Source organism: Phaseolus vulgaris, chromosome 10 (assembly GCF_051622355.1).
Source record: "Phaseolus vulgaris cultivar YP4 chromosome 10, ASM5162235v1, whole genome shotgun sequence".
NCBI lineage: Eukaryota > Viridiplantae > Streptophyta > Magnoliopsida > Fabales > Fabaceae > Phaseolus > Phaseolus vulgaris.
In genome coordinates this window covers 43,296,565-43,321,597 of record NC_143507.1, presented here as the reverse complement: position 1 = coordinate 43,321,597, position 25,033 = coordinate 43,296,565, and the positions used below count along the sequence as shown (strand labels likewise).

The 25,033-nt window shown below is 32.6% G+C and overlaps 5 protein-coding genes across 8 annotated transcripts; 2 read left to right on the top strand and 3 right to left on the bottom strand.

The window, feature by feature from the left end:
* The first annotated feature begins 1,593 nt into the window (after window positions 1-1,593).
* LOC137818388 (casein kinase 1-like protein 2) lies at window positions 1,594-6,022 on the top strand. Of its 2 annotated transcripts, XM_068621791.2 has the most exons (14): window positions 1,594-1,925; window positions 2,005-2,045; window positions 2,386-2,455; window positions 2,550-2,698; window positions 2,784-2,879; window positions 2,961-3,031; window positions 3,551-3,612; window positions 3,711-3,774; window positions 3,853-3,937; window positions 4,032-4,158; window positions 4,285-4,367; window positions 4,449-4,515; window positions 4,662-4,804; window positions 5,447-6,022. In XM_068621791.2, the coding sequence occupies exons 1-14, from the start codon at window positions 1,850-1,852 to the stop codon at window positions 5,750-5,752; spliced, it is 1,440 nt and encodes a 479-aa protein (XP_068477892.2). In that variant the 5' UTR covers window positions 1,594-1,849; the 3' UTR covers window positions 5,753-6,022. The 2 variants fall into 2 exon arrangements, with proteins under 2 accessions (XP_068477892.2, XP_068477891.2); XM_068621790.2 differs by having other exon boundaries at window positions 1,614-1,925; window positions 3,711-3,937.
* A 1,765-nt stretch (window positions 6,023-7,787) lies between these two features.
* LOC137818389 (uncharacterized) lies at window positions 7,788-9,110 on the bottom strand. Its single transcript, XM_090296246.1, has 2 exons — window positions 8,536-9,110; window positions 7,788-8,066 (listed from the first exon to the last, which is right to left on the bottom strand). Exon 1 carries the CDS (start codon window positions 8,922-8,924, stop codon window positions 8,565-8,567), a length of 360 nt encoding a protein of 119 aa, XP_090152372.1. The 5' UTR covers window positions 8,925-9,110; the 3' UTR covers window positions 7,788-8,066; window positions 8,536-8,564.
* Window positions 9,111-11,542: 2,432 nt separating this feature from the next.
* Window positions 11,543-14,916, bottom strand: LOC137818385 (eukaryotic initiation factor 4A-10). Its single transcript, XM_068621784.2, has 5 exons — window positions 14,699-14,916; window positions 13,941-14,010; window positions 13,735-13,841; window positions 12,804-13,234; window positions 11,543-12,375 (listed from the first exon to the last, which is right to left on the bottom strand). The coding sequence occupies exons 2-5, from the start codon at window positions 14,006-14,008 to the stop codon at window positions 11,740-11,742; spliced, it is 1,242 nt and encodes a 413-aa protein (XP_068477885.1). The 5' UTR covers window positions 14,009-14,010; window positions 14,699-14,916; the 3' UTR covers window positions 11,543-11,739.
* Window positions 14,917-16,156: 1,240 nt separating this feature from the next.
* On the top strand, window positions 16,157-19,362 carry LOC137818509 (glycylpeptide N-tetradecanoyltransferase 1). Its single transcript, XM_068621976.2, has 2 exons — window positions 16,157-16,291; window positions 17,836-19,362. The coding sequence occupies exon 2, from the start codon at window positions 17,859-17,861 to the stop codon at window positions 19,161-19,163; it is 1,305 nt and encodes a 434-aa protein (XP_068478077.1). The 5' UTR covers window positions 16,157-16,291; window positions 17,836-17,858; the 3' UTR covers window positions 19,164-19,362.
* Window positions 19,363-20,248: 886 nt separating this feature from the next.
* Window positions 20,249-24,678, bottom strand: LOC137818670 (telomere repeat-binding factor 4). Of its 3 annotated transcripts, none has more exons than XR_016516189.1 (7): window positions 23,183-23,692; window positions 22,873-23,093; window positions 22,566-22,650; window positions 21,904-21,987; window positions 21,757-21,823; window positions 20,642-20,939; window positions 20,249-20,541 (listed from the first exon to the last, which is right to left on the bottom strand). XR_016516189.1 is itself a non-coding variant. In XM_090296244.1 (7 exons), the coding sequence occupies exons 2-7, from the start codon at window positions 23,330-23,332 to the stop codon at window positions 20,510-20,512; spliced, it is 870 nt and encodes a 289-aa protein (XP_090152370.1). In that variant the 5' UTR covers window positions 23,333-24,207; window positions 24,427-24,678; the 3' UTR covers window positions 20,249-20,509. The 3 variants fall into 3 exon arrangements, 2 of the variants coding, with proteins under 2 accessions (XP_090152370.1, XP_090152371.1); XM_090296244.1 differs by lacking the exon at window positions 21,757-21,823 and adding an exon at window positions 24,427-24,678 and having other exon boundaries at window positions 23,183-24,207; XM_090296245.1 differs by lacking the exons at window positions 20,249-20,541; window positions 20,642-20,939 and having other exon boundaries at window positions 21,755-21,823.
* Between the last annotated feature and the right edge of the window lie 355 nt (window positions 24,679-25,033).

The window sequence follows — 25,033 nt, the reverse complement described above, 5'->3', positions numbered from 1 at the left end:
TGGTTGAATTGAAAGCTTTTGTGCTGTCAGACATTCAAATTTCATCAAACCTACCCCAACCTTACATGCACTTTAATCATTGAAGCAAACCTTCCTATTTTCCAACTCATTTGCACATTTTCATTTTTTCCCATCATTTATGTTTTTTGCATTCCATTTACTTTTTAATTTCCCCTTCATTTAATTGCATTTCCTTACATTTTTATCCTAATCATAAATTATAGGCTTTCTAGTCTTTAATAAAGGTGCATTCATACTTTAGTCCTCCAAAAATAAGAGGTAGTACTTTGATCTTCTATGCTTCATATTAACAAAAAATTGTTCAATTCTTGAAACAAATTTTCAGTGTTCACAAATTTGAGAAGTAACAGAGGAATTAGGATTTTTTTGTGTGAAAATATTAAATAATTATGCATGCATAACCATAGTAGAAAGCAATCCTATGCAGATACTTTTCCAAAACAGTAGAAGTAGCATATGAAAGAAAAATTAACTTCAGTCAAAAAAAAAAAATACACATTGTTGATAACAAAATATACCACATGTCAAAACCAAATATCTATTGACTTAAAGGTTGACTATGTCTCTAGAATAATTTGACTTAGTCATGTTTAATACATCACCTTTCTTAAACTTATAGACTAGTTTAACTTCAGTAAAAACATTTAATAAAACAACTTATTTTATAAATTTCAATTTTAAGTTACCAATTAATTTAATTTAATTATATATTTATTTTCTTTCATTAATGTTTTTTATATTTTGATATACCTTTTTGTTGTTTTATTTTTTTTAACTATTATTACTTACTTGTGGTTTTATAAAAGTAAAAAATTTAGAATATAATTGAAAATGTATTGAATTATTTTCTTAGCATTTGTTGAATTATTTTTTATGTAATTTAAATTAAAGAATATTTAACAATATAAATTGAAATAAGTTATGTTTTGTGAAAGTTACACAATAAAAGTAATATTTGTTTTGATATAAAATTAATTTAAATTGCAAATTAATTTAATTAATATTTGTTAAATAAACCAACTTAAAGATAATTTATCCAAATGAAAGAAAATATATACAACATAACAAATAATATGTGCTGTTAAAATATTAAACTTTGGAACTTGAGTTATAGAAGAAGATAATAATATTGATAGTCTGTTAGCAATTTAAAGTGGTTTGTATTATTATTCAACCCCCCCCCCCCCCCCACACACACACACACATATATATATATATAATATTTTACACATGAATTTTTTTTTGCGTAATCTCTTCCATCATATAAAAGGGATAAATAAATATAATATCAAGAAATATAATACTTTTTTAATTTAATAAAATAATTGTACAATTGTTATTTCTTCTTTTTTTCATCTACACAATATATACACGAATATTTAAAAATTAAAAAAAACACATAAAGATATATAACAGAAAGAAAAAAAATTATGTTCTCGAAATTCTAAATAGATGGATAAAAATATATTTTTTTAGAATTGAGACAAATATAAGAATTGGAAATATATTCCCAAAATGAGAAGGAGGAATTAAACGACGAAACAAAACCCAAAAGAAGGTCGTTTTATCTTTGCAAAGAAAACAAAAGAGGTGGTAGGTTGAAGAGGGTAAGGAAGCGTGTGACACACAACCATCATTCTCTCTCTCTCTCTCTCTCCGTTTTCTTTTATCCGTTTCTCTTTCCCAATTTTGCCCTCATTTTTTCCCATTTTCCGATTTTGCCCTCTTCTTCTCCCATGACCTACTTCAACTCGTAGCTAACTACACTACGCGTTCGCTTTTCCAATTCCAAATTTCAGTTTCCCAAACCTTTTAGGGTTTCGGCCGAATGGAAACTCGAGTTGGGAACAAGTTCCGTCTCGGTCGGAAAATTGGCAGCGGATCCTTCGGGGAGATCTATCTCGGTTCGCTCTTCGTTTTTCGCTTTTTGCTTATTCACTGCCAATTTTCCTATTTTTGTTAATTTTGTTTGTGTTGCCGCAGGAACTAATTTTCAGACGAATGAAGAGGTTGCGATTAAGCTTGTGAGTTTTCAGACCTACGACATACCCTAATTTGAAAAAAAAGTTTAACATATTTTTTTTTTTTGCTACTCCTTTTTGGTTGCTGAGAAATTTAAAAGTTGCAGAAGTTAGGAATTGGAAAATTTCAGTGACGTTGTGTTATAGAGTTGAAATTGGAGCTATAGCATATCAGATATCTTTTCGTTTTCTTTTAGTTTGTTTTCTACCACTGGAGTCGTTGGTTAATTTTTGCTAATTAGTGTTTGGAAGTTAAGTTTTTTTTTTGTTTCTTTCTGCTGGAAAATTGAAATCATTGAGTGCGGGGTTGGATGTGTTTAATCGGATTTGGTTTTTGATTCAGGAAAGTGTCAAAACCAAGCACCCTCAACTGTTGTATGAATCTAAGCTGTATAAAATACTGCAAGGAGGAAGTAAGCTCTCTTCTTGGGGAAACTTTATTTGTTGTTGGTTTGTGATGCTCACTCAACTTAAATGTTTTTGGTTGGCCGTCTTTTATTTTGGCAGATGGGATTCCAAATGTGAAATGGTACGGTGTTGAAGGAGAGTACAATATTCTCGTGATGGATTTACTTGGCCCTAGTCTTGAGGATTTGTTCAACTTCTGTAGTCGGAAATTGTCTCTCAAAACTGTTCTTATGCTTGCTGATCAGATGGTAGGTTTCCCCTACTGAGGAGACATCTTTCTTTATTCCGACTTACACTGACTGATGTTGTTTATACATCTTAAACTGCTTACAGATAAATCGAGTTGAATTTGTTCATTCCAAATCATTTTTACATCGCGACATCAAGCCAGACAACTTCCTCATGGGTTTAGGGAGGCGTGCAAATCAAGTATGTGCTTAATTGTTGATTTTTAATTTTTTTATCATATCTTATGTTTGATGTATCCTCTTCGTATCTGCCACATTTTAGGTTTATGTCATTGACTTTGGCCTTGCTAAGAAATATAGAGACACTACTACACATCAGCATATCCCTTACAGGTACTTTACATTTATCTGATTTTATTTACTATGGTTTGCACAGTTCAACTTCAAACAGGTTTCAACTTTTAGGAACCAGGGACGAGTCTATATCGGCATGTTAAAGAGTTGGTAACTGTTTATGTGAGATTTCTTGTTAAAGAATAGCAGCTTAAAATTAATGTCATTGAAAGTTGTGAAGCTAATTCGGCTTGCAGTGGAACCTTCTATGCCTGTGTTCCAAATATTAATATCTATGTTTGTGTTCCAAATATTAATACCAATTTGTGTCCTTGCAATCTGTGAATGCGTTTCTTTAATCAACCATGGCTTGTTTCTGTTACTTACACGACTTGTATGGGTATTTCTCTTCTATGATTTGTTAGTAGTTTTTATTCTTTTTATTTCTATGTTATCAATTTACATGGTCCCAAATTTTTTTAAATAAACATGAAGATAGAACTTGATTTTTGTGTCTCTATGTTGCATTCTGTACTTTCATGATTTTCGGGGATTTGACTTCCTTGTAATTGTTTGCAGAGAGAACAAGAATTTGACAGGAACTGCTAGGTATGCTAGTATGAATACTCATCTAGGAATTGGTATGCTCTTATGTCTCTCTTGATCAGTAACCTTTCTTTATTTCTTTGTGGAAGACCATTTATTTGGACCTGAAAATGTCATTTTCATGCTTTTATAGAGCAAAGCCGCAGGGATGATTTAGAGTCACTTGGATATGTTCTTATGTACTTTTTAAGAGGAAGGTCAGTAGCCTCTCTCTTTTCTTATTTAATTTTTTATATTTTTATCACGTACTGTTTTTTCATTTGGAAGTTCTGCAGTCTGCCTTGGCAGGGATTGAAAGCTGGTACTAAGAAGCAGAAGTACGAGAAGATTAGTGAGAAGAAAGTTACTACTTCTATTGAGGTGTGGTTGTGTAGTTAAGAAGGTTTTTTGTTTAATATCATATGTCCATATTTTGTTTTCAAAATTGTATCTGACTGGATTGCTTTTTTGTTAGTCTCTCTGTCGTGGCTATCCCTCAGAATTTGCTTCATACTTCCATTACTGCCGATCACTGAGGTTTGATGACAAACCAGATTATGCTTATTTGAAAAGACTTCTGCGTGACCTTTTCATTCGTGAAGGTTTGAGCCTTGTTCTTCTATTTATGTTTTATTTTTGGATGTACCATGTTCTGTGCTCCTTGATAAAATTATTATAGGGACCAAATGACTTTTTTTATGCCCTTTTGGGCTGTTTACTTGCACCAGGGTTCCAGTTTGATTATGTCTTTGATTGGACCATTTTGAAATATCAGCAATCTCAAAGTGCCACTGCCCCTGCCCGTGCCATTGTAAGTGATGGCATGCTATCTCATTGTATTAGCTGATTGATTGTTAAGATTAGGTTAATTTAGTGGAAGTGACCCTTTCAGGGTCCTCCTGCTGCTGGACCAAGTTCAGGCGTGCCACCACTGGCTGCAAATGCTGATGGACAGTTAGGTATGATTTTTCTTTTGGCTCCATATGTCTGATCCATCGTTTATAACGTGATTTTTTTGTCCCTTTTAGTTTGTCATTTTACTCATTCTTTTTATGCTTTTTTGTTATGTAACTCGTGCATTTTTTATGGGGCGTCTTCTTTGTAGGTGGAGAGGATGGTAGGCATAATAATTGGTCTTCATCAGATCCTACTCGTAGGAGAAACCCTGTACCTTTTGCTAATGATGGAGTGTTATCGAGGCAAAAGAGCCCAGTTACATATGACTCGACTCTATCTAAAGATGTTACGGTGCGTGTATTAATTTATGGTTATTACTTGTGCTGTGATGTCATCATATTTCTTGCAGAAAGTTTAAAGACGATGGTTTCTTTACGCATTAATTTTCAGATTTCTTAAATCTATTATTTACTTTTCAAACCATGTTTGATTAAGGGAATTGTTATTTATCAGGAATATGGGATTGCATTAGAAGGAAAATAATAATAAACTATTTTTCATTCATTCAAGACAAAATTACGAATTTGTTGTATCTTTTTTATTTTGGCCATGACCCGATTACACAGTATTGGCTGTATTGCGTTTGTTTACAGATGAAGCACGAAATAAATAGGTCATTTAATATTCAAAACTTAGCTTTATGTTAGACATTTTATATATCATTTCCTGAACTTAAATTCTTCAGACCTGTATTAGAGTTTTGTGGGGGAGAATATACTCATCCAGTGCTTGTAATTCGCTGGCAAACTAAACCAATATAATATAGACCCTGTGTTGTTTGTGTTGGTGATCTTTCTTTTATCAGATTGCCTTCTTGTTTCAAAATTATAATCATATTTGATATATCTTACAGGTTGAGGTTATACTTGTTTATCTGTTTATATGGCAATTAATTTTCGTGTTACTCACAAATCTGTGTGCATGGTTTATCAGTTGTCAAGTTCTAATTTTTTCCGGCCAATTGGATCTGCAAGGCGAGGTGGTGTCTCAGGCAGCCGGGAATCCCGTGATGTGGTTGTTGGCAGTGAGAGTGAGGTTTCTCGTCCTCTGACTCTGGATTCAAGTCAGGGAGCACTTCGTAAAATGTCTGTTCCTGGTGCTCAGAGAAGTTCAGCGATCACGTCATCTGAGCAGAACCGTACATCCTCTGGCAGAAACACATCGAACATAAAGAATTTGGAGACAACTCTTAGGGGTATTGAGAGCCTACATTTCAATGAAGAGAGGGTACATTATTAGCAGCTACCACTCTCCATGATCGATCACCTTTCTTCTTTGTAAATTCTAAAAGGCTTATATACTCTTTTTGACGAACTAAGGAGTGGAATGTTGTCTATGCATTGTGTTGAAGAAAAGCTGCGAACAAGTAGGGAAGAATTATGAATTATCTCCCCCTTTAAGTATACAATAAAAATACGTATGTATAGGCACCTTCCTAACTAAACTCACTGTGTAAAAGGCTTCGTCTCTTCATACGCTTTGTGTTATACTCACAAATGTTTTGCTTCACCTTTATGATTGCTTTCATATTTAGTCTCCTATGCTTCTCTTTTATCATATCATTTCATCTCATTTCATTCATAAACACTATTAGTTGGGGAATTATAACATTTCTTTGTTCACTTCTCATTACATCTTACAAACATGTTAATGTGAGCTAGTCATATAATTAAACTCTATTTAAAGTCCAACTTTTTGTATTCTCTGTTAGTTCATTTTCAACTCCAATCTATATCATGACTCTTTCAATTCAAACTCTATTAAATATTCTCTCATTTTAACGTCAATTTCAGGCACTTGTCGAAATTTTTGTTGACTATCACAAATTATAACTTGTATTTTAATATTTGTAAAAATGCCAATTAAGAATTATATCATATCATATTGAAATGGTTAATTGTAAAATATAATTAACAGATTTAGGATTTTTTTAACAAAATGTGTGTAATTTTCCATAATGACTAAAATTTTAAAAACTTGCTGAATTGGATAAGACGTGTTAAAGTGACATGTTTAAGTCGTATTAAATTGACATGTTTTATTCATATAAAATTATGTGAAAGTGACATAATTTTATAAAAAGTCATCATAAAATCAAGATTTAAAATTTTAATAATGTTTTAAAGTTTTATTGTATCCATTTTAGCACAACTTATTCACTTTGTTAATTTTTTAAAATTTTAATATTTAAATAACTAACGTGTCAAGTTGTATCCATTGATAAAGAAATTCAGGATATTTATTTATTGTGAATTTTAATTAAATAAATATAAATATTTATCTTACACACATAAAGTAGATATCTTTCTTCTGACGTGACACATTCGAATCCTGAATTGGTGGTTAAGAGATACAAACAAGTCTTCATAATTTATGTCAACCAATGAACAATCGGAACAAATACCATTTTTCATTATTTTCTACCCAAAAATATTTTGTAGAGTGCCGTTTCATAACAACTTTGAAATCAGAGCTTCAATGAATTTTCGGCAGAGGAAAATAACAGCCAGCCCAGTTATAATTGTTAAATATTTTAAAGTAATAAGCAATTAAGATTGAATTGCAAAACAAGTCCTTTAATTTCCAATTCAAATAAAAAAAAACAAAATATATTTGACTTGAATTTTGATACACCAGTGTAAATATCGTACATAATCAACTAATTATATAATACTTTAAATACGTCCTGTGAAGTAATGATCATAAAAATAGACGATTTTTAATAATACATTATTTATAGCATAAGAATTATTCAAACTACTTATATTTTTAGTCAAACCCTTTTTTTTAATATTATGTATCAAATCAAATAATTAGAGGAAAGATAAGTCAAACTCTCTTTTTTAATGTTATGTATCCAAATCAAATAATTAGCGAGAAAAAATGTGTTTCTGATTAAAGATAATAACATTTTATAATATATATGAAAATAAAAAAAATGAGTTTCATAATAACATTTTATAATATATGAAAATAAATTTTATTTTATAATTAATTTTATAAAGTTGAATTAGATTTAAAGTTTACTCCTTACAATATTTTTTTAAATATAAGGTGTATTTAGAGTTAAAATTCACATATGACTCTTTTCCTAATACATGTGTTTAGGCTTATAGATCATTCATCATTCCTTAGGCTTCTCACCAACCTAGAACTGTTTTTCATGGACTCGCACTTGTGGGGATGTTAGGATCATACAAGTTAGAACTAATTAATCAATATATGTTTTAAGATATATTGTAATACTGAACCCAACTATTATATTAGATTGTACTCTTCAATGCAAATTCCATTTTCATTCTCTCATCAAAACAGTGTTAACTTTAGCACACTTCTTCACTATAGTTTACATAGATATTGCAGATGCGTAAGTTTTGTCCTAACTCTTATTGAGATCTGTTGATATCACATACAAGACTGACACAGAATGAATTACTCAACCAATTCTTTCTTCAACTAATTGGCTTTATTGATCTCTCTGTATTTTTCCTCTGCCTTTGATTTCATACTCCTTCTTTCTCAGTTGAAATTGTATAGTCTGGTTTCCATGCACCTGTACCATAATAGGAAAAAAGAACACTGAAATATGAAAAGCATGGAATTTCTAATAATAGCTGCTAGGGGCACATAGCTTGGCACCCCATATAAAAATTTCAAAACTTTAAGCTAATAATTGCATCCTTGTTCTTATCTGGAAATGATAAATGGACCATAACTTTTGCTAATGGGAATGAAGAAGGAAAAGCTATTACATAGTCTCTAGTTATCATAATCCTGATTAATCTATGAAGTCAAGATCTATTAATCACCAGAAGCACCATTTAGTACTATTTGGAAATTCAGCATCAGTCTTCTAAAATAGATCAGAACTCCCTGAAATATTCGAGGAACTTCATGGAGTTTGATACATGAGAGGAGTTTTAGCATTTGTAAGAAAGCAAATTTGGTTTAAATAGATTTAGAATCCATCTTCAAACAAGGAAATCATAATAGAAGACAAAAAAGAGAGAGTAGTATATTACTATATTGTGCATAACTATATACAGATTCATCACCACCATCCATGAACAGCTTGTGTGTATGTGTTCTTGATCCACCTTAAACTCTTCCTCAGTGAGCCTTTCATCTTTCCTTCCACAGAATATATTTTATAGCCAGCCACTCTCTTCTTCCTTTGCAACTCAGGGTCATTGAAGCTCCAACTTTTTGATACTTTGTTAACTGTGTTTTTTCCTTTATCCACCTTCACTTCGTTTTCCTTACCTATCTTGTATGGATAAGCAGAACCAGCATAGCTTGCACTGTAACTGTAAGACCTCAGATCTTGCATACCTGTTGGGGCCACCCTTCCTCCATTGTAGTTTTCAAGCTGCAGACTCTCACTCCTGCATGATTTGGATCTGAATTCCATGGTGGAAACCACACTACACAAACACAAGAGTGAAGAACTAAGGATGTGTAGTTTTAAGGAGAGAAGGAATGAAGCTAAAAGAGAAGGTAGGTTGGTCGGTTGGTTTTGCTTTTTTCTAGTTGTATTTTATCAGTGTTGTTCATTGCTTCTTTCCTAACTTCATATAATAAAATCTTTGAATAGGAGACAGTTGAAGAAGATAATGTTATTCTTTGTTTTGTCGTTTTGATTAATGAAGTCAGTGGGGGGCATCCAACATGGCATAACTGTTTTAGGTATTTTGGTTTGACTAACTCTTTATACATAGATGTGATAAAATTGATTATAGCAAAATAAATTGATAACTCTGCACCAGATTACAGATTATGACTAAAAAGTTAATAATTAACTTAGTTGAAATGAAGTAATTTTGAAATTATATTGATGTTGTAAACTGAGATCTTTCCATTTGTAGCATTTCAGTAAAAAGTTATTTTTCTTTTCAGTTATAATATGATATATGGTTGTCAAATATATCATCACTCCCAATTGATTATGGCATGGAAGTAGCTGGTAGCAATGGTAGAAAAGGAGTAATGCCCTTTTTGACAAAATACAAGTTAATGCACCGCCCTCTTAGCTAAACTTGAGAACTTGCAAAAACACACTAACTTCTTATAATTCTTGGTGCTACTAATGATTTCTTCAAAAGTATTAACTGAGAAGTTAGATGAAGAAATGAACTTTACTATTTCAATAGATTACCAGTCCTTTTAAGTTCAGATGGATCCTATTTCCTCCACACAATTTTAGCTGAAGTTTCTTTCACTGATTATGTTACTTGAGATCAAGATTCTAAATTTACATTAATAGCTTTTGAATTTGGTGTTATGCACATAAGTGGATAAAAAACATAGGTAATAAAGAGATAGAACACTCATGTATTTATAAAGTGGATAAGTAGTGACAGAGGAGCATCTCCCATTCCGTTAGTATATTTTACAAAATCCCCAAAACCAATCTCTGTTCATGAAAAAGCAAAACACTCTGATTTTTTAGTCAATTGTGGTCCACACTCTGCATCATAAATAGTATCTTAATCCCAATGGATCATCCCACATGTTTGTGTCTCTGACATCATCAATCTAGGTTGAAATTTCAAGTATTTCTTCTCAAAGCTTGAAATGATTGACAGAAGAGGCAAAAGGCATGGAAGATGCTTTCAAGTGTAATAATTTAAATCTAACTAAGGAAAATGACTTAATATAGTCCAAACACAAAAGATGAAACAAAGGTACTAATCAATACATACTTATTATACACCGAATCCTTACTTAATAATCGGAGTACCTTTTACAAGTACACTTTCGACCGAGAACCGAAACTTGAAACTTAGTAACAAAGGAAAAAAACAGCCAAACACTATTAAAGAGAAGAAATCAATTTTTCAATCGTTTATCCTTGTTGTCTTAGTTCCACACAATAACACTACCAACCAAAGGAATTTGGTACACAAAACTAATAGATTTCATAGTTTTCGTTCTTTCATAGCACAAAAGTGTTTAGTTTCAATACCAGAAGTGCCTTTTTTTCCTTGAGTTGATTTTAGAGTTCTATACCAAACTTTATTTTAAAGATTTGGTGGAACGTGCATAGTAATATTGGTTATTAGTATTATCAGTGTCAGTACCTACCACTGAAGCAATCCTCTTCAAACTATTTGATACAATATTATTCGAATGCTGTCATATTCTTAACCTTACTTCAATAATTCAGCACTGAAGGTAATGTTTGCATTGTATAGTCACTGAGTAAATATATTTTCTATCATCAGCATGAGCTTTTTTTAAAAATAAAAAATTCAGGAACATACTGCAATTATATTATGCAGTGTTTGGTTCACATCAGAAAGATACGTTAAAAAATCATGTTTAAGCAGTACAAAAGCAACATCCAGTACTTTCAAACGTATAACTCAATGGAATGGAGGGATGAAAATAACTTTTGGAGAAACTTGGTCACAACACAGAAAAAAAATGTTAAAGTGTAATAAAATATGCTTTGTACTGAGTGTAAAATAATAAAAAAAAAATCAAAAACTCTACTTAAGAAAAAATTATTTTATTTTTTTCTCGATAAAATTTTATTCAAATTTTGAATTAAAAATTTAGAACTAGACCAAATCCTCTATTATATTTACATATAATATTATATATATATATATATTTAAAATTAACTAACACATCTATTATATTTAAATGTAATATTATCAAATAGTACATTTGTATTATAACTTTTGATTCTAAGACTATGTAATTTATTTTAAAATATGAATAAAATAATAACCATAAAAAAAAATCCCAGTACATCTCTATTTGACAAATTTGCCATGGATCATAATAATATTAATATTTTGGACTTCAATAGATTTAGAAGCCTGCAAATCGAACTCTGCCTTACAATTAAAAACATGGTTAATTTTCAAGAGTGTTGTATTAAATATAGTTAACTGAAATCTGATTTAAAACTTGTATGCTGAAAAGATTGGCAAGTGCAGGCTGTGGGGTGTTTACCTTATCATGAGTTACAATGGAAACAGGAAGTGCTGCACAAAAAGAAATGCAGATGAGACAATGAAGTAAATGCAGGCTTGAAACAGCAACCTGCTAATTAATCGATTGATTTAAACAAAATTTATAGAATCCAATACAAATAGCATCAGATCATATGTCTTTGATCTCTAATGTGGATAAAATATTTAGAGCGAGAGAAAATGAGATAGCAATAAAAAAAGGCCTGATGACTGATGACTTAACAGAGAACAAAAATTAACTCATCAGAGCAAATCAGCAACATTTGATGGCAGCTCCTCTACAGTCACATTGTAGAACTTCTGAATATCAGACAGCATTCTGGAATCATCTGTTGTCACAAAGTTTATAGCAACTCCTTTTCTTCCAAACCGGCCACTACGCCCTATGCGGTGGAGATAGTTTTCAGGCTGGGTTGGCAGATCATAGTTTATCACCAGAGACACTTGTTGCACATCTATGCCACGGGCCAGAAGGTCAGTGGTAATGAGAACCCGAGACGAGCCGGACCGGAATTCGCGCATGATGATGTCACGCGTGTTTTGGTCCATGTCACCATGGGTGGCAGAGACTGTGTGGTCATTGCTTCTCATCTTGTCAGTGAGCCAGTCGACCTTGCGCCTGGTATTCACAAAAATGACACTCTGGGTGATGGCCAGAGTCTCATAAAGGTCGCATAATGTCTCTAGCTTCCACTCTTCCTTGTCAACATTCACATAAAACTGTTTGATACCCTCCAGGGTCAGTTCATCACGCTTTACCAAGATTCTCACTGGCTTATTCATGAACTTCCTTGTAATCTCAAGGGCTTCTGGTGGCATTGTAGCAGAGAACACCCCAACCTGAATTTTGGATGGCAGCAGCTGGAAGATGTCATAGATCTGCAACACCAACCAACATATTCTCAGTGTCATGGAATGAAAATACATAAACTTTTACCTTTCTAACGGATGTTTATTTTGATTGAAGAACAGAAAATTCTTGTATCCAATCCACATAAACAAATATTGTATTTTGTTTGTCTTATAACCCTTCCCATCTATGCCATACATTCAAAAATTATGCTAGATTGTATGTAATAAGTGCAATATACCATATTATAGACTCCTATAGAAGATAATGAGCATAAGCCTTCACTGCATAAAGGTTTTGGACAGTGATTAATTTATTTGTGCTTTATAAACATAAGGGAATTCACACCTCAAACTTCCAGGATATTTAACAACAAAAGGAATAAGATAATCAACAGGTACATGAGAACCAAGATTGGAGCACTAATCAAATTGTGGAAACTAATCAGAAAAAGAACCTGATCCTTGAAACCTCGTGAAAGCATTTCATCAGCCTCATCCAAAACAAACATCTTTATGCAATCTGGGCGAAGAGACTGCCTTCGCAGCATGTCAAACACACGGCCAGGAGTGCCAACAACAGTGTGGACACCAGCTTGGAGAATGCGCTGATCCTCACGGACGCTTGTCCCACCAACACAAGCATGAACCTTAACACCCAGGTAATCACCAAGAGCTCGCATAACTTTCTCAATCTGCTGTGCTAGCTCCCTTGTTGGTGCCAAAACCAAAGCCTGGCACTGAACCAATCCATAATCAAGCTGCTGCAAAATTCCAGAACAGAATGTTGCTGTCTTTCCTGTTCCAGATTGAGCCTGTTGAATCACATCCAGACCCTTGCAGAAAGGAACAATTCCTCGTTGCTGGATTGCAGAAGGTCTCTCAAAACCTTAAGAACAGTAATAAAACACCAACACGTCATTTTGTGATAAGAGAAGCATGAGTAACAATAATACTTTTCAAAGTACATCATTAATATCCTCACGAAATATCTCATCAGTTTCAAAACAACTAAAATCTCAAGATTTTATTCATTTACCATGTACCCACTTTGTTTTGTTGTCTTCCAATAAGTACATAGGGAAATTTTAAAATACAAAAGTGCAGTCATAAATATGTAATGAAAATGGTTGATGCTCATTTAACACGTACATTATGAAGCAAGTTATAAAGTATAAGCATCCCCAATCCTTAATAATGATAATATAAACACAACAATGAATCTAAATGATTTTTAATGAAACTACATGTAATTTCAATTAATCTGCCACAAATTAATTTGTTTACGCATTTAATTGAATTCTAAAGATTTTGAAAGAGCAATTGGCATAAACAAAAGATATGAATAATAAGCACTTAAACTAAGAGGGTCAATCTGCCAGTAGATACCATAAGCATATATCCCTCGCAGAAGATTTTCTTGTAATCCCATTGCATCAAAGCTTTCGTAGACTTCATCATAAGAGGTGAAGAATTCTTGCCCATCAGTGGAAAGCCTGTGTATTAAATTTTAAATACAATCACAGAAAATAGTACATGAATAAAGAACTCAAGCATTAAATACAACTAGTGAAGAATACAGTACAGGAACTTACAATTCACTCATCTTAGCATCATACTGGCGACCATCAAATTGTGTTCCTTCTGGAGCCAAACCTGCCATAACTGGAAAAAGCAAAACCTCTGTCATAAAAGAAAGACCATACACTCAAATAATCAGGCGAAATTGATACAGATAACAAAACAATAGTTCCAAAACAACACGAAAACCAAACATCATACAAATAACTAAACCACCAATACCTCCACTAGGAGTTTCTATTGGACATGTATAAAAAAAAAGGACATCCTCCACTGGACATATTTAACAGAAGAGCCAAACTTGCAATACACAGGAGGAAGTGCAAGTATTAAACTTCTGTTTGTCTTTGATGTCAGGAGAAGACATTCTAAAGGGCAAAAGGGATGCATGTCATACCAAAAAACAAATCTTTCAGTGTCAAATACCCACTTTGCCAACTCCTCCATGATTCAGTTTAACAGTGCCAAAATCAAAGTTAAACTAAACAACAAAAACAAAAGTGATCATTCAAAACTTAAGCTCGCGTGGAGTATAAAATTTCACAGTATCAAAAAGCAAATCAACCTATCAAACATGCACTACCCCCACAATCCATTAAATCTAAAAATACGATCTTTTTGCCCGAAAACTTAACAGACTAATAAAGAACGAATCACAAACTTCGGGGTCGAATTAAAACGAAAAAAGAAAACATAGATCAGGCCCAGATTCATAGCAGAGAAACGAATGAACAATGGATAATTTATGAAATTGAAAAGCAAAACAAGATACCTGGTGGAAACTTGAAGGGTTGGTATTGCAATAAGGAAAGAGAAAAAAGAGCAAAGGAGTAACTCCTCGGATCTGCACCGTGGAGTTAAAGGGAGGCGAATGAGAAGAAGAGGGAGTGTTATAGGAACAAGGAAGGAAGGGGCAAAACAGTAAATATAGCCTTCCACGTTTACCCTTTCAGATGCCTTCTGGGATCAATCAATAAACATAAATAACATAATTTCTTATTCCTATTTTCAGTTTTTATTTTGATTTTTGTTTTTATTTTGATTTGATACTGATATAGTTAATCAAATAGTAACATGATATGATAGGATACTACAATGAAATTTATTTATTTATTTATTTATTTTTATTCTAAAACTGACCTTGATAAAAAAAAACCTTTAACAACATTTTTAATAAAAAGGCTGTAAAAACATTTTCATTTAAAATAACTATTTTAATTTATATATACATAGACATGTATATAGAAGATAGTAAAAATATATTTTTTTAAATTGAAAAAAAAAGATAATTGTTTTATATTAAAAGACAAATTGTAATAAACAATGTCAATTATAATTAATGTTCCTCTGAACTAGATTTATTCCCAATACTAAATAGTATAAATTCGAATTATTGTATTTTTTTCTAAAAAAGTGTTGTTACTAGTTTTCTATATACTATGATAGTAATTATAATATATATATATATATATATAATTATTCTTTATATAAACAACAGAAGAAAGTGACTAGTAAATCTGATATCTATCTATTTATTTATTATATATAAAAACATTTGGGTGTAAATCATAACAATATCAACATATCTTTATTATTTCAACAATTATATTCCCAATATTATAACGAACTATTTAAATAAATATATGAACCCACAAAAAATTCATTTCATATATATATATATATATATATATACATTTTATTCATTCACATATAGTTAACTTATTCGCAGTATAATTTTTGTTGGGTTATTCCTGCACTTTCATATATTCTACTCTCACTTCCATAAATTTTCATATTTCTAAAAATATTTTTCTGTAATATTTTGAATTATATAATTCAATTTTTTTAAAAAATTTATAATTAGTTTCTAGATTACATAATTCAGAAGTCTTTTTTTATATACATGATTAGTTTTCGAATTATGTAATATGAAAGTGTTTTTTAGCTTTCAAATTACATCCAGAAACTATTCTGTGGGGTGACACAAAAAGGATAAAAATTGTGTATAAGAGTGACAGAAGAACCTATGGAGGTGCAGGAAGAAAAAAAAATTTGTTCACATTGTTTGGGTCATCTTTTTAATATTGGAGACAGAACATGAAGAATTTTTTTAATATTCTACAGTTATGGGAAGTGCAAGAAGCAATTATGGTGGTGGAGGAAGCAATTTTGAATAAAGAAAAGCTGATTATGGGCCCGGCCCATTGGACAGTTTTAGCGAAGGCCTAAAGTAGGGAACCAAACTCCTCTGTCAGTGAGAGAATCGGATCTCACGATATCGCCCACAGTTTTGGTTGATTCCATTCTTCTTCTTCTTCTTCTTCTTCTTCTCTTCTTCTTCTTCTTCACTCGTTCACACTCTCAGGTAAATTCACTCATTACTAATTACTTTGCTCCAAACCCTGATGAAACTCGTCTAAACTTGCTTACTTTCAGATGCTCTGAACCTTCTTCGATTTCACTTCCTTTCCCTTTTTCAAAATTGCTTTAGTATAATCAGATGAACATATATGTTCAAGCTTTGTTGTTTGGTCACGTTTTCTTGTTTTTGTGCCAAAGAAGTGAAAATAGATTGTTGGGTTATTGAACAGTTGTGTTGGAGATTCATATTGACTAATGATGTGATATGACTAAAATAGTGAATATGGGAAGTGGATAACCCTAGTCGTATAAACTAGTTTTTGGAGTTTAATTAAGCTGAAATTCAAATTCTAAGAAAGAAAAATGTAAAATTTGAAGTTTAAAATAGAATGAACTTGTTTGGAAGCTCAACAGTTTAAATATAGTTTAGTTAGGTAAAATTTCGGTTAGGTGTTCTGCCTCCCGATGAATTGTAGAGGAATATCTCTTCTTAAACTTTTGCAGCTACTCGGTGCTTAGGGAAACTTTTCCCTCTTTTATCAAACTGTTGGAACATGGTCATTTGTCTTTCAGATTGTCCTTCTAATGTTGTCTTTGGATTACCTGAAGAAACCCAGATGGAAATGCACCTTCTGGTTTATGTTTCCTATAGTAATGGGTTTAGTGTTCAGTTTGCCTTGGACTACGATGGATCTCCGACTATTGGTTGGGGGATATTCTTGGTGCTAACCAAAAAGGAAAATAATGGATCCTGTGGTTTGGTGATGAATGTTGGAAATATTAATTCTGTTGAATGTTGCTTGTTGGAAATTTTACTTTTTCTTATTCTATTATCATACATAAATCTATTTGTGAACTGTACTAGATTTTACTTGGTGGATTTCAATTTGACTATTTTATCCTCTGAATACCAAAGCCAAAGCTAATTTTACTTGTTTCACTGAAGTAGCAGTTTCCAACTAGAGTAAGTCACTTTAAACATGCAAGCATTGCTTCAAGGATCTTGTGGCTGTGCAAAGTAAATTCATAATGGCCCATGCTGATTAATATGTGCAGAAGAAGTTGTTAACTTGTTATGTGAAAATAAATACTTATCATTATCTATTAGTGCAACTCTGTTCCCATCAAATATGCATTTCATAGTATGACAGCTTGTTTCACCTAAACATGTGTATCTCACATTTCAAAAAAACTAGAGCTTCTTTAAAAGTTAAGTTGTATGTTTATTAGTTCATTTGAAATGAGAATGTGAGATAGCCTGTAGGCATTTTTATTTCTTTTATTTGGCCCACACTGGATCTTGGCTTGTAATGGTATCATAAAGATCAAGGAGCCAGTATTTAAGTCTAAATATTAGTTTGGGCATTATATGCTATTATATATATATATATATATATATATATATATATATATATATATATATATATATCATATAATAGTTGGCCACAAGGCATTGATTATGGAATGCTGAAGTCGCGAGAATTAGGAGAAAATTGTGCTTTGTTCTACTAAATTTGTATGCTGAAAAATCTTTATTTTGTCTTTCAGACCGCTTTTGGAAAGCATTTCAAATGGTTGATAGCAATCCTTCCTCTGGATCACCTGAAGAAACACCAAATCCCAACCCAGATGGGAATTCACCAGCTGAAAGTGATCTTGCATTGGATAATCTAGTACAAAAAGTTCAAGAATCTCTCTCTCTGGATAAAAGACATAAATTTTGGGAAACACAACCTGTTGGGCAGTTCAAGGATATAGGAGACTCCAGTTTGACAGAAGGCCCTATTGAACTTCCAACCCCTTTATCTGAGGTCAAACAAGAACCATACAACCTTCCTGACCACTATGAATGGGTTACTTGTGACATCAACTCCGAGCAGATGTGTGAGGAAGTTTACAACCTTCTTGCTCATAATTATGTTGAGGATGATGAGAACATGTTTCGATTTAAGTACTCTAAAGAATTTCTGCGCTGGGCTCTCCAACCTCCTGGATATTTCAGGAGTTGGCATATTGGTGTTCGTGTTAAAAGTACCAAGAAGATGGTTGCTTTCATAACAGGTATTCCTGCTAGAATCCGAGTTCGTGATGAGGTTGTTCACATGGCAGAGATCAATTTCCTATGCGTCCATAAGAAACTTCGAACAAAGAGGCTTGCTCCTGTCATGATCAAAGAGGTGACCAGGAGGGTGCACCTGGAAAATATGTGGCAAGCAGCTTACACTGCTGGAGTAATTCTTCCTACACCAATAGCTACTTGTCAATACTGGCACAGATCTTTGAATCCCAAGAAGCTAATTGATGTTGGTTTCTCTCGGCTTGGTGCACGAATGACAATGAGTCGAACCATCAAGCTTTACAAGCTGCCAGAATCAACAATCACCCCAGGGTTTAGAAAAATGGAAATTCATGATGTTCCTGCAGTTACAAGGCTAATTAGGACTTATTTGAGCCGTTTTGCTGTTGCACCCGATTTTGATGAAAATGATGTGGAGCATTGGCTTCTGCCAAAGGAGGATGTTATTGATAGTTTTCTGGTTGAAAGTCCTGAAACTCATGAGGTCACTGACTTCTGTAGTTTCTACACACTTCCTTCTTCTATCCTTGGCCACCCAAGTTATTCACTTTTGAAAGCAGCATATTCATTCTATAATGTTTCCACTGTCACACCTTTGCTTCAGCTGATGAATGATGCTCTCATTGTCGCAAAACAGAAGGATTATGATGTTTTCAATGCATTGGATGTCATGCAGAATGAGAGCTTCTTGAGGGAACTGAAGTTTGGACCAGGTGATGGAAAACTTCATTATTATCTTTACAACTACCGAATGAGGCATGCATTGAAGCCGTCGGAGCTTGGGCTTGTGCTTCTGTAGTCTAAATTTTTGAAAATTTGTCATGTTGTGGATGAATTGGGATTCATGATGGTTTTGCTGTAGACATTGTATGGTTGTGAATTATGTGGTGATCTTGGTAGAACTTGAATTTTGTTTTTCCTTTTGAACAAACAAGTTTTACAAAGTCCTTGGAGGCAACCCTGGTATAACTTCAGGATTTCCAATTCCTGTTTTATTTTTTTTTGTGCTGCCGATGACGTCATTTCATGTTAAATGTTTTTCTTCTGACATTTTTTTTCTGCAGAGGATATGATGTTGTTCCAGGACTTTAATAGCAGAGTAATAGGTTATTTTACTGCGTGTTATGTTAGCCATCTCAACATGCATTTGAACAGTCATTGTTTTTCAATATCTTAATTTTTTTATGATACAACACGTCACTTTATGACACCGCTAAGAATTACGGCGACTATATTTCCTAGCACTTTTAAAAAATCTTGAAATTTTGCTTTTGAAAATTTTGAAATAGTTTTTTTGTTGCAGTATCAATTTTAATGAATAAGGTATTTTTTCAGCAACTACAAGAAATTTTACAACAGGAAGAAGCATCGACCTTTAATGTTTAGCACTTGCATCAATTATAATTATACATGCGAATGAAATTATTGTCAATTGTATAAATTTTTCATAAAACAATCTTTATTAAAAATCAGCACTAACAAGCTTGTTTGATATTAATTTTTCAATTTTTAAAATTTAAAATAGATATATAATATAATATAAAATTGTTGACAAAAAAAATTAACCTTTTGAAATTATTTTAATATATAATTTAAAAAAAAGACAGGCTAATCCGTAAATTTGGCTAACTAGGCAAAACGGGACAAAACATGTTGGAGTAATGAAAACACTAACCCAATCAATCAATTTTTGAGGGGCTAACTTCGTCAACCCTAAAATAAACATCAAAATTATATACAAATATTTTATATTTAATTATAAATCAATATAAAGTCTTAATCAAACTAATACTTTACAAGTGTATAATTCGATTACTTCAAGCGTCTAAACTACAGCATAGAAAAATGTTGTTGATTTAATAATATTTTAACATCACCCAAAGCAATCATATAAGTTTCACTTTCAATTAAAGGAAATAGATAGGAAGGATCAGATTCCAGACTACCAGAGTCAAGACCCATGAATAAGCAGGCCTATAAACATGACCTTCCAAGCAAATTTAAAGAAAAAAAATTGTTAAAAGAATCTGGTACAATACACCAAACAAAATTTTGTTAAATTCTATCTCGTTTAATCAACCAAATTTTACATTTAGAAGTCATCATCAAGATGAATATATTTATAGACCTTTTCCGTTAACCATCTTAGGCCAAGAGGATAATTTCACCACGGGAACCTGCATGAATAGACCCACAAGATCAATGGTAGTTATAGTCAATCAATAATATTAAAAGAATCACAAATTATAGGCACGAAAGATAGGCTATCTATAGTACATTGTTCATATATGTCTTTTGCTAGCTGCAACATTGAATCACTATGTTCAACCAGCAATGATATTTTTTCTGCCTCCTTTATTGCTTCCGCAGCCAGGTATGATTTACTTTCAGCATCAGCAACTCTGTAGGCTGCAGTATCTGCAGCTTCCTTTACTGTGGCATTAGATGCCGTAAAGACAGAAGTTGGGGGTTGCCGTTGTGGTTGTAGCTGCAGTGGCCGAACATCCTTTGGTTTTGGTGGAGGTGATTTTGTCCCTGAGGAAACATCTTTTTTTATTTTGTAACAATTTTGTACCTGTAGATGGTAAAGAGTAGAGAAATCCTCAAAAACTGGAAACAAGCTTCAAGATATTTCAACTTAAATATGACATAGTACAACACAGGTATGATGATTGTGTAAAAATACATAAATGTGCAAATATTTAGACCACATTACTAATTGCTTTATAATACAAAAATATACCAATAGATACAATTTCAAAAGTGTTTCACATATGTGTTTGTGTCCAAGGGTGTGTGCAAATTTGGTGCATGGAAAAAACATAAATGCACAATATTGGTAAATGTCTATAGAAAAAAATATTAATGGTTCAGTACTGCATATACATATAAAAAATTTATAAATTATGATCACAACAACATACGAAAATATAGGTTGTAGTATCATAACCAATGAGCAACTTACATATCATTCCCCCACCCATATAAGAATGTATTTCTCCTACTATGAACATGTAACAAAATCTATAATTTTCCTTTGAGGAACTCCAATTAGATCCTAGAGTACAAATATGTAGTAAAGAACAGTAATATATTAACAAAGATTGAATAAGGGCGACTTCTGAATTAACAAAAGGTCTGAAGGGCAAAGCAACTTCAAAATAAGATAATAAGACAACAAGATTGAGGAGCATAGGAGGAGGCCGATGCTTGCTCTATAGGAAAAAAAAAGAACAATGATTCAGTACTAATTACATGGACATTAAAGCCATGTCAGCCAAGTATTGTGTTTCACTCATCAAACTGAGCATGATATTTACAAGTTAAAATAATAAAATTGAATAAATTAATATAATATACAAAAAAGAAAGTGCAGTGCATGAGATTCCCACTTTGTTAGAATTGAGGAGTGGTGAGGGTGGATATACATAGTTTTCCACCAAGCAGAGAGGTTGTTTCCTGAATTTACAACAGTAAGAAAACTATAATATGCAATACATCAGTAAAATCACCATTTCAATATATTGAAACTAAATTACCTTTTCAAGTTTCCCTTGACTAACAAGCCTCCTCAACCTTGTACTTAATGCCCTTCTAAAATTTTGAGGAACCTGATGTTTTTGCTGCAGTATTATGTGTAGCGGTTGTTAGTTACATAAAAAATTCTCAAATAAATTATAATACAAAGTAAAGAAGAGCACGCACAATACACATACCGTGTTAAATTAATTTCCAACTCCCCTCTCCCCCATAAAAAAAAAAAAAAAAAAAAAAAGCAGGGCCTAAACATACTACTTCTAAAAGATCATAACAAAATCATTATTAGGGTCTTGGAGTTCAAGAATTGATCTTAATACTCCAATTTATGTGAAGACGGCAAAGGGATAAATTACAATATTGCAAGTCAGTTGTTACCACCGGAAATATTTATACTTTGACGGACAAAAAAATTGTTTATACTCTCCAATAGGACTGCCCTGGTAAGTGAGAAAACTTAAAGAACAGTGCAACTCAAAAACTCAGATCTATAAAGAGTATGATCACAGAATTACATCTTGAAATTGATATGCATTCCCATTCTAGGTTTTGAAATGTAAAACCCCTATCATATATAATCTCAGAAATAAGAATTCTAAACCACTTTACAATAAATATATATATATATATATGGAAACATTGGTAATAAAGATCTTCATCTGACCTCGATGAAAGTAACAATGGCATTTAGGTCCGATCCATTATTATCTTTTAGTGCTGATAGAGCTTCAAAAACCATTGCATTATACCTGATAAAAGAACAAAAATACCAAGAGCCCCTCAGAATATGATCTTAATTGGCAGAAGAACACATAGCCTGTAATGTTTTCACATTTATAACAAAAGAATTCGAATTTCTAATTGGGATTCAATGAATGTGAACAACAATGACTGCAAATACAGCATCAGACAACTGTTAATTGGTGCAAATTAATAAAGAGCACAGTACATATACAGTTCTATCGTCATACCTCGGAGGGTTTTTGACATCTTGGTCATTCGGAGAAGAATCAGGGACAGCGACATCAGAAGGCCGGTTTTGAGTAGCAGGAGCGGCGTTTTGAGAGGTGGCGGTTGTGGTGGAGGAGGTGGTAGCAGAAGGAGGAGCGGGAAGAGCCTTGAGCTTAGGAATCCTAGGTTTGTCCTTAGAGCCTTGAGAACCGTTACTGACGCTCAAATTCCGCCATTTGTCCTGGAAGAGGGGGATTGTAAGAACCCTAACCCTAATCCCAATTGTAATAATTGAAGAAAAGAAAAGGTGTTAGGGGTTAAAGGGTTTACCTTGAGGTCGATGTTGGAACGGGAAGTGAGAAAAGGGGCGAATTGGGGATCTTTGAGAATGTTCTTCCACTTTCCGGGACCGTGCTTTTCAACTCCGGCGATGAGCGCGTCTTCTTCGTCCTGCGTCCACTTCTGCTTCTGATTCCCCATTCACATTCACACTCACATTCACATTCAAATTCAATTCAAATTCATATTCATATTCATATTCATATTCACATTTAATTTTCTCTTCTCTTTCCTTCTTCACTCTTCAACTCTTCCTCATTCTCAAGCTTCCCTTCCCTTCTTTTGTTCTAAATATAAGTTTTTTTATTATTTTTGTAATTTTGTTTTAAATATCACAATATTTTTTAATGATTTCAAATTAGTTGATGACAAAAAATTAACATTGATAAAAGCTTAAAGAACAAATTTAATAGTATACAAATATGTTTTAATTTAAAGATTATTTTATTAAAAATGAAAAAATGGTGCTTAATAAAAATTAGTCTTGATGTATTGACGTTGTCGGCAAAGGAACACATATTCGATTCCGTTTCAGCTAGTTTGTGTTCTAACAGTGACGCCCTTTCCTTTCCGTGTTTGTTGTCGTTGGTCTGTTTGTTGATGTTGTCATCGATGTGGTGCGTTTTCTCTGGTGGTTTTGGTTAGTGGTGGTAGTGTATTTTCCGGTCTGGTGGATATATCACATCGGTTAAGTCATCCAACTGATGTAATATACCACGTTTTTACCTAAATTTTTTGAATTTTTTATTTTATTTTGTTATGAGTGTGGTATATTACCTAAACCCTAAATCATAAATTGGTGTAATATATCATGTTAATACAGACAAAGAAAGCAACAATGACCGCACAAGAAAGACGTTTACCTGATTTCCAACACCCTACACTGAAAAAAAGTATAGTTTGTGTTTTGTTTGTTCTACTGCTTGATTCGTGCTTCCAGCTGCTTCTTTCTCCCTCTTTCTGACGAGATCGCTGCTTCTTTTTCCCTTTCGTTTGAAACCCTCCTGTTTCTACACCTGCACTCAAAAGCTAAACTTTTACACTCTCACAAAATTGTCCTTAATGTCACCTCACTCCCTTCAGATCACCTAAATATTTTGAATTTTTTATTTTATTTTGTTATGAGTGCGGTATATTATACGCTTTCACCTAAACCCTAAATCCTAAACTGGTGTAATATATCATGTTAACACAGACAAAGAAAGCAACAACGACCGCACAACAAAGACGTTTACCTGATTTCCAACGCCCTACACTGACAAAGAGTATAGTTTGTGCTTTGTTTGTTCTACTGCTTGATTCGTGTTTCCTACTGCTTCTTTCTCCCTCTTTGACGAGGTCGCTGCTTCTTTTTTTCCTTTCGTTCGAAACCCTCCTACTTCAGCACCTGCACTCAAAAGCTAAACTTTTACACTCTCACAAAATTGTCCTTAATGCCACCTCACTCCCATCAGATTACAAAATATTTCATTACCATATCCTCACCCAATGAAATGTTTGCGGGTTCAAGTATATGTTAGTGGGCAGAAGGTGAAGGTGTTAATAAAACATTTTTATAAAAATTATGCATAGTAAAAAAAGAAAAGAAAAAGTCAATTAATTATAAATAATATCTTATTCAAACGTCTTGTATTTCTTAATATGCAGAAATAGATTTTACTTTATCAAGTATGAATTTTTTGTTTATTCGCAATTTTATCACCGAAATATTATTATTTTACTAATTTATCATCAACTTTTTCCCATACATTATATCATTGAGTATTTTTTTTAATTTTCATGTTTTTTACCAATTTGTTAAATGTGTATAACATGTTATTATATATCTAAAAAAAAAATATT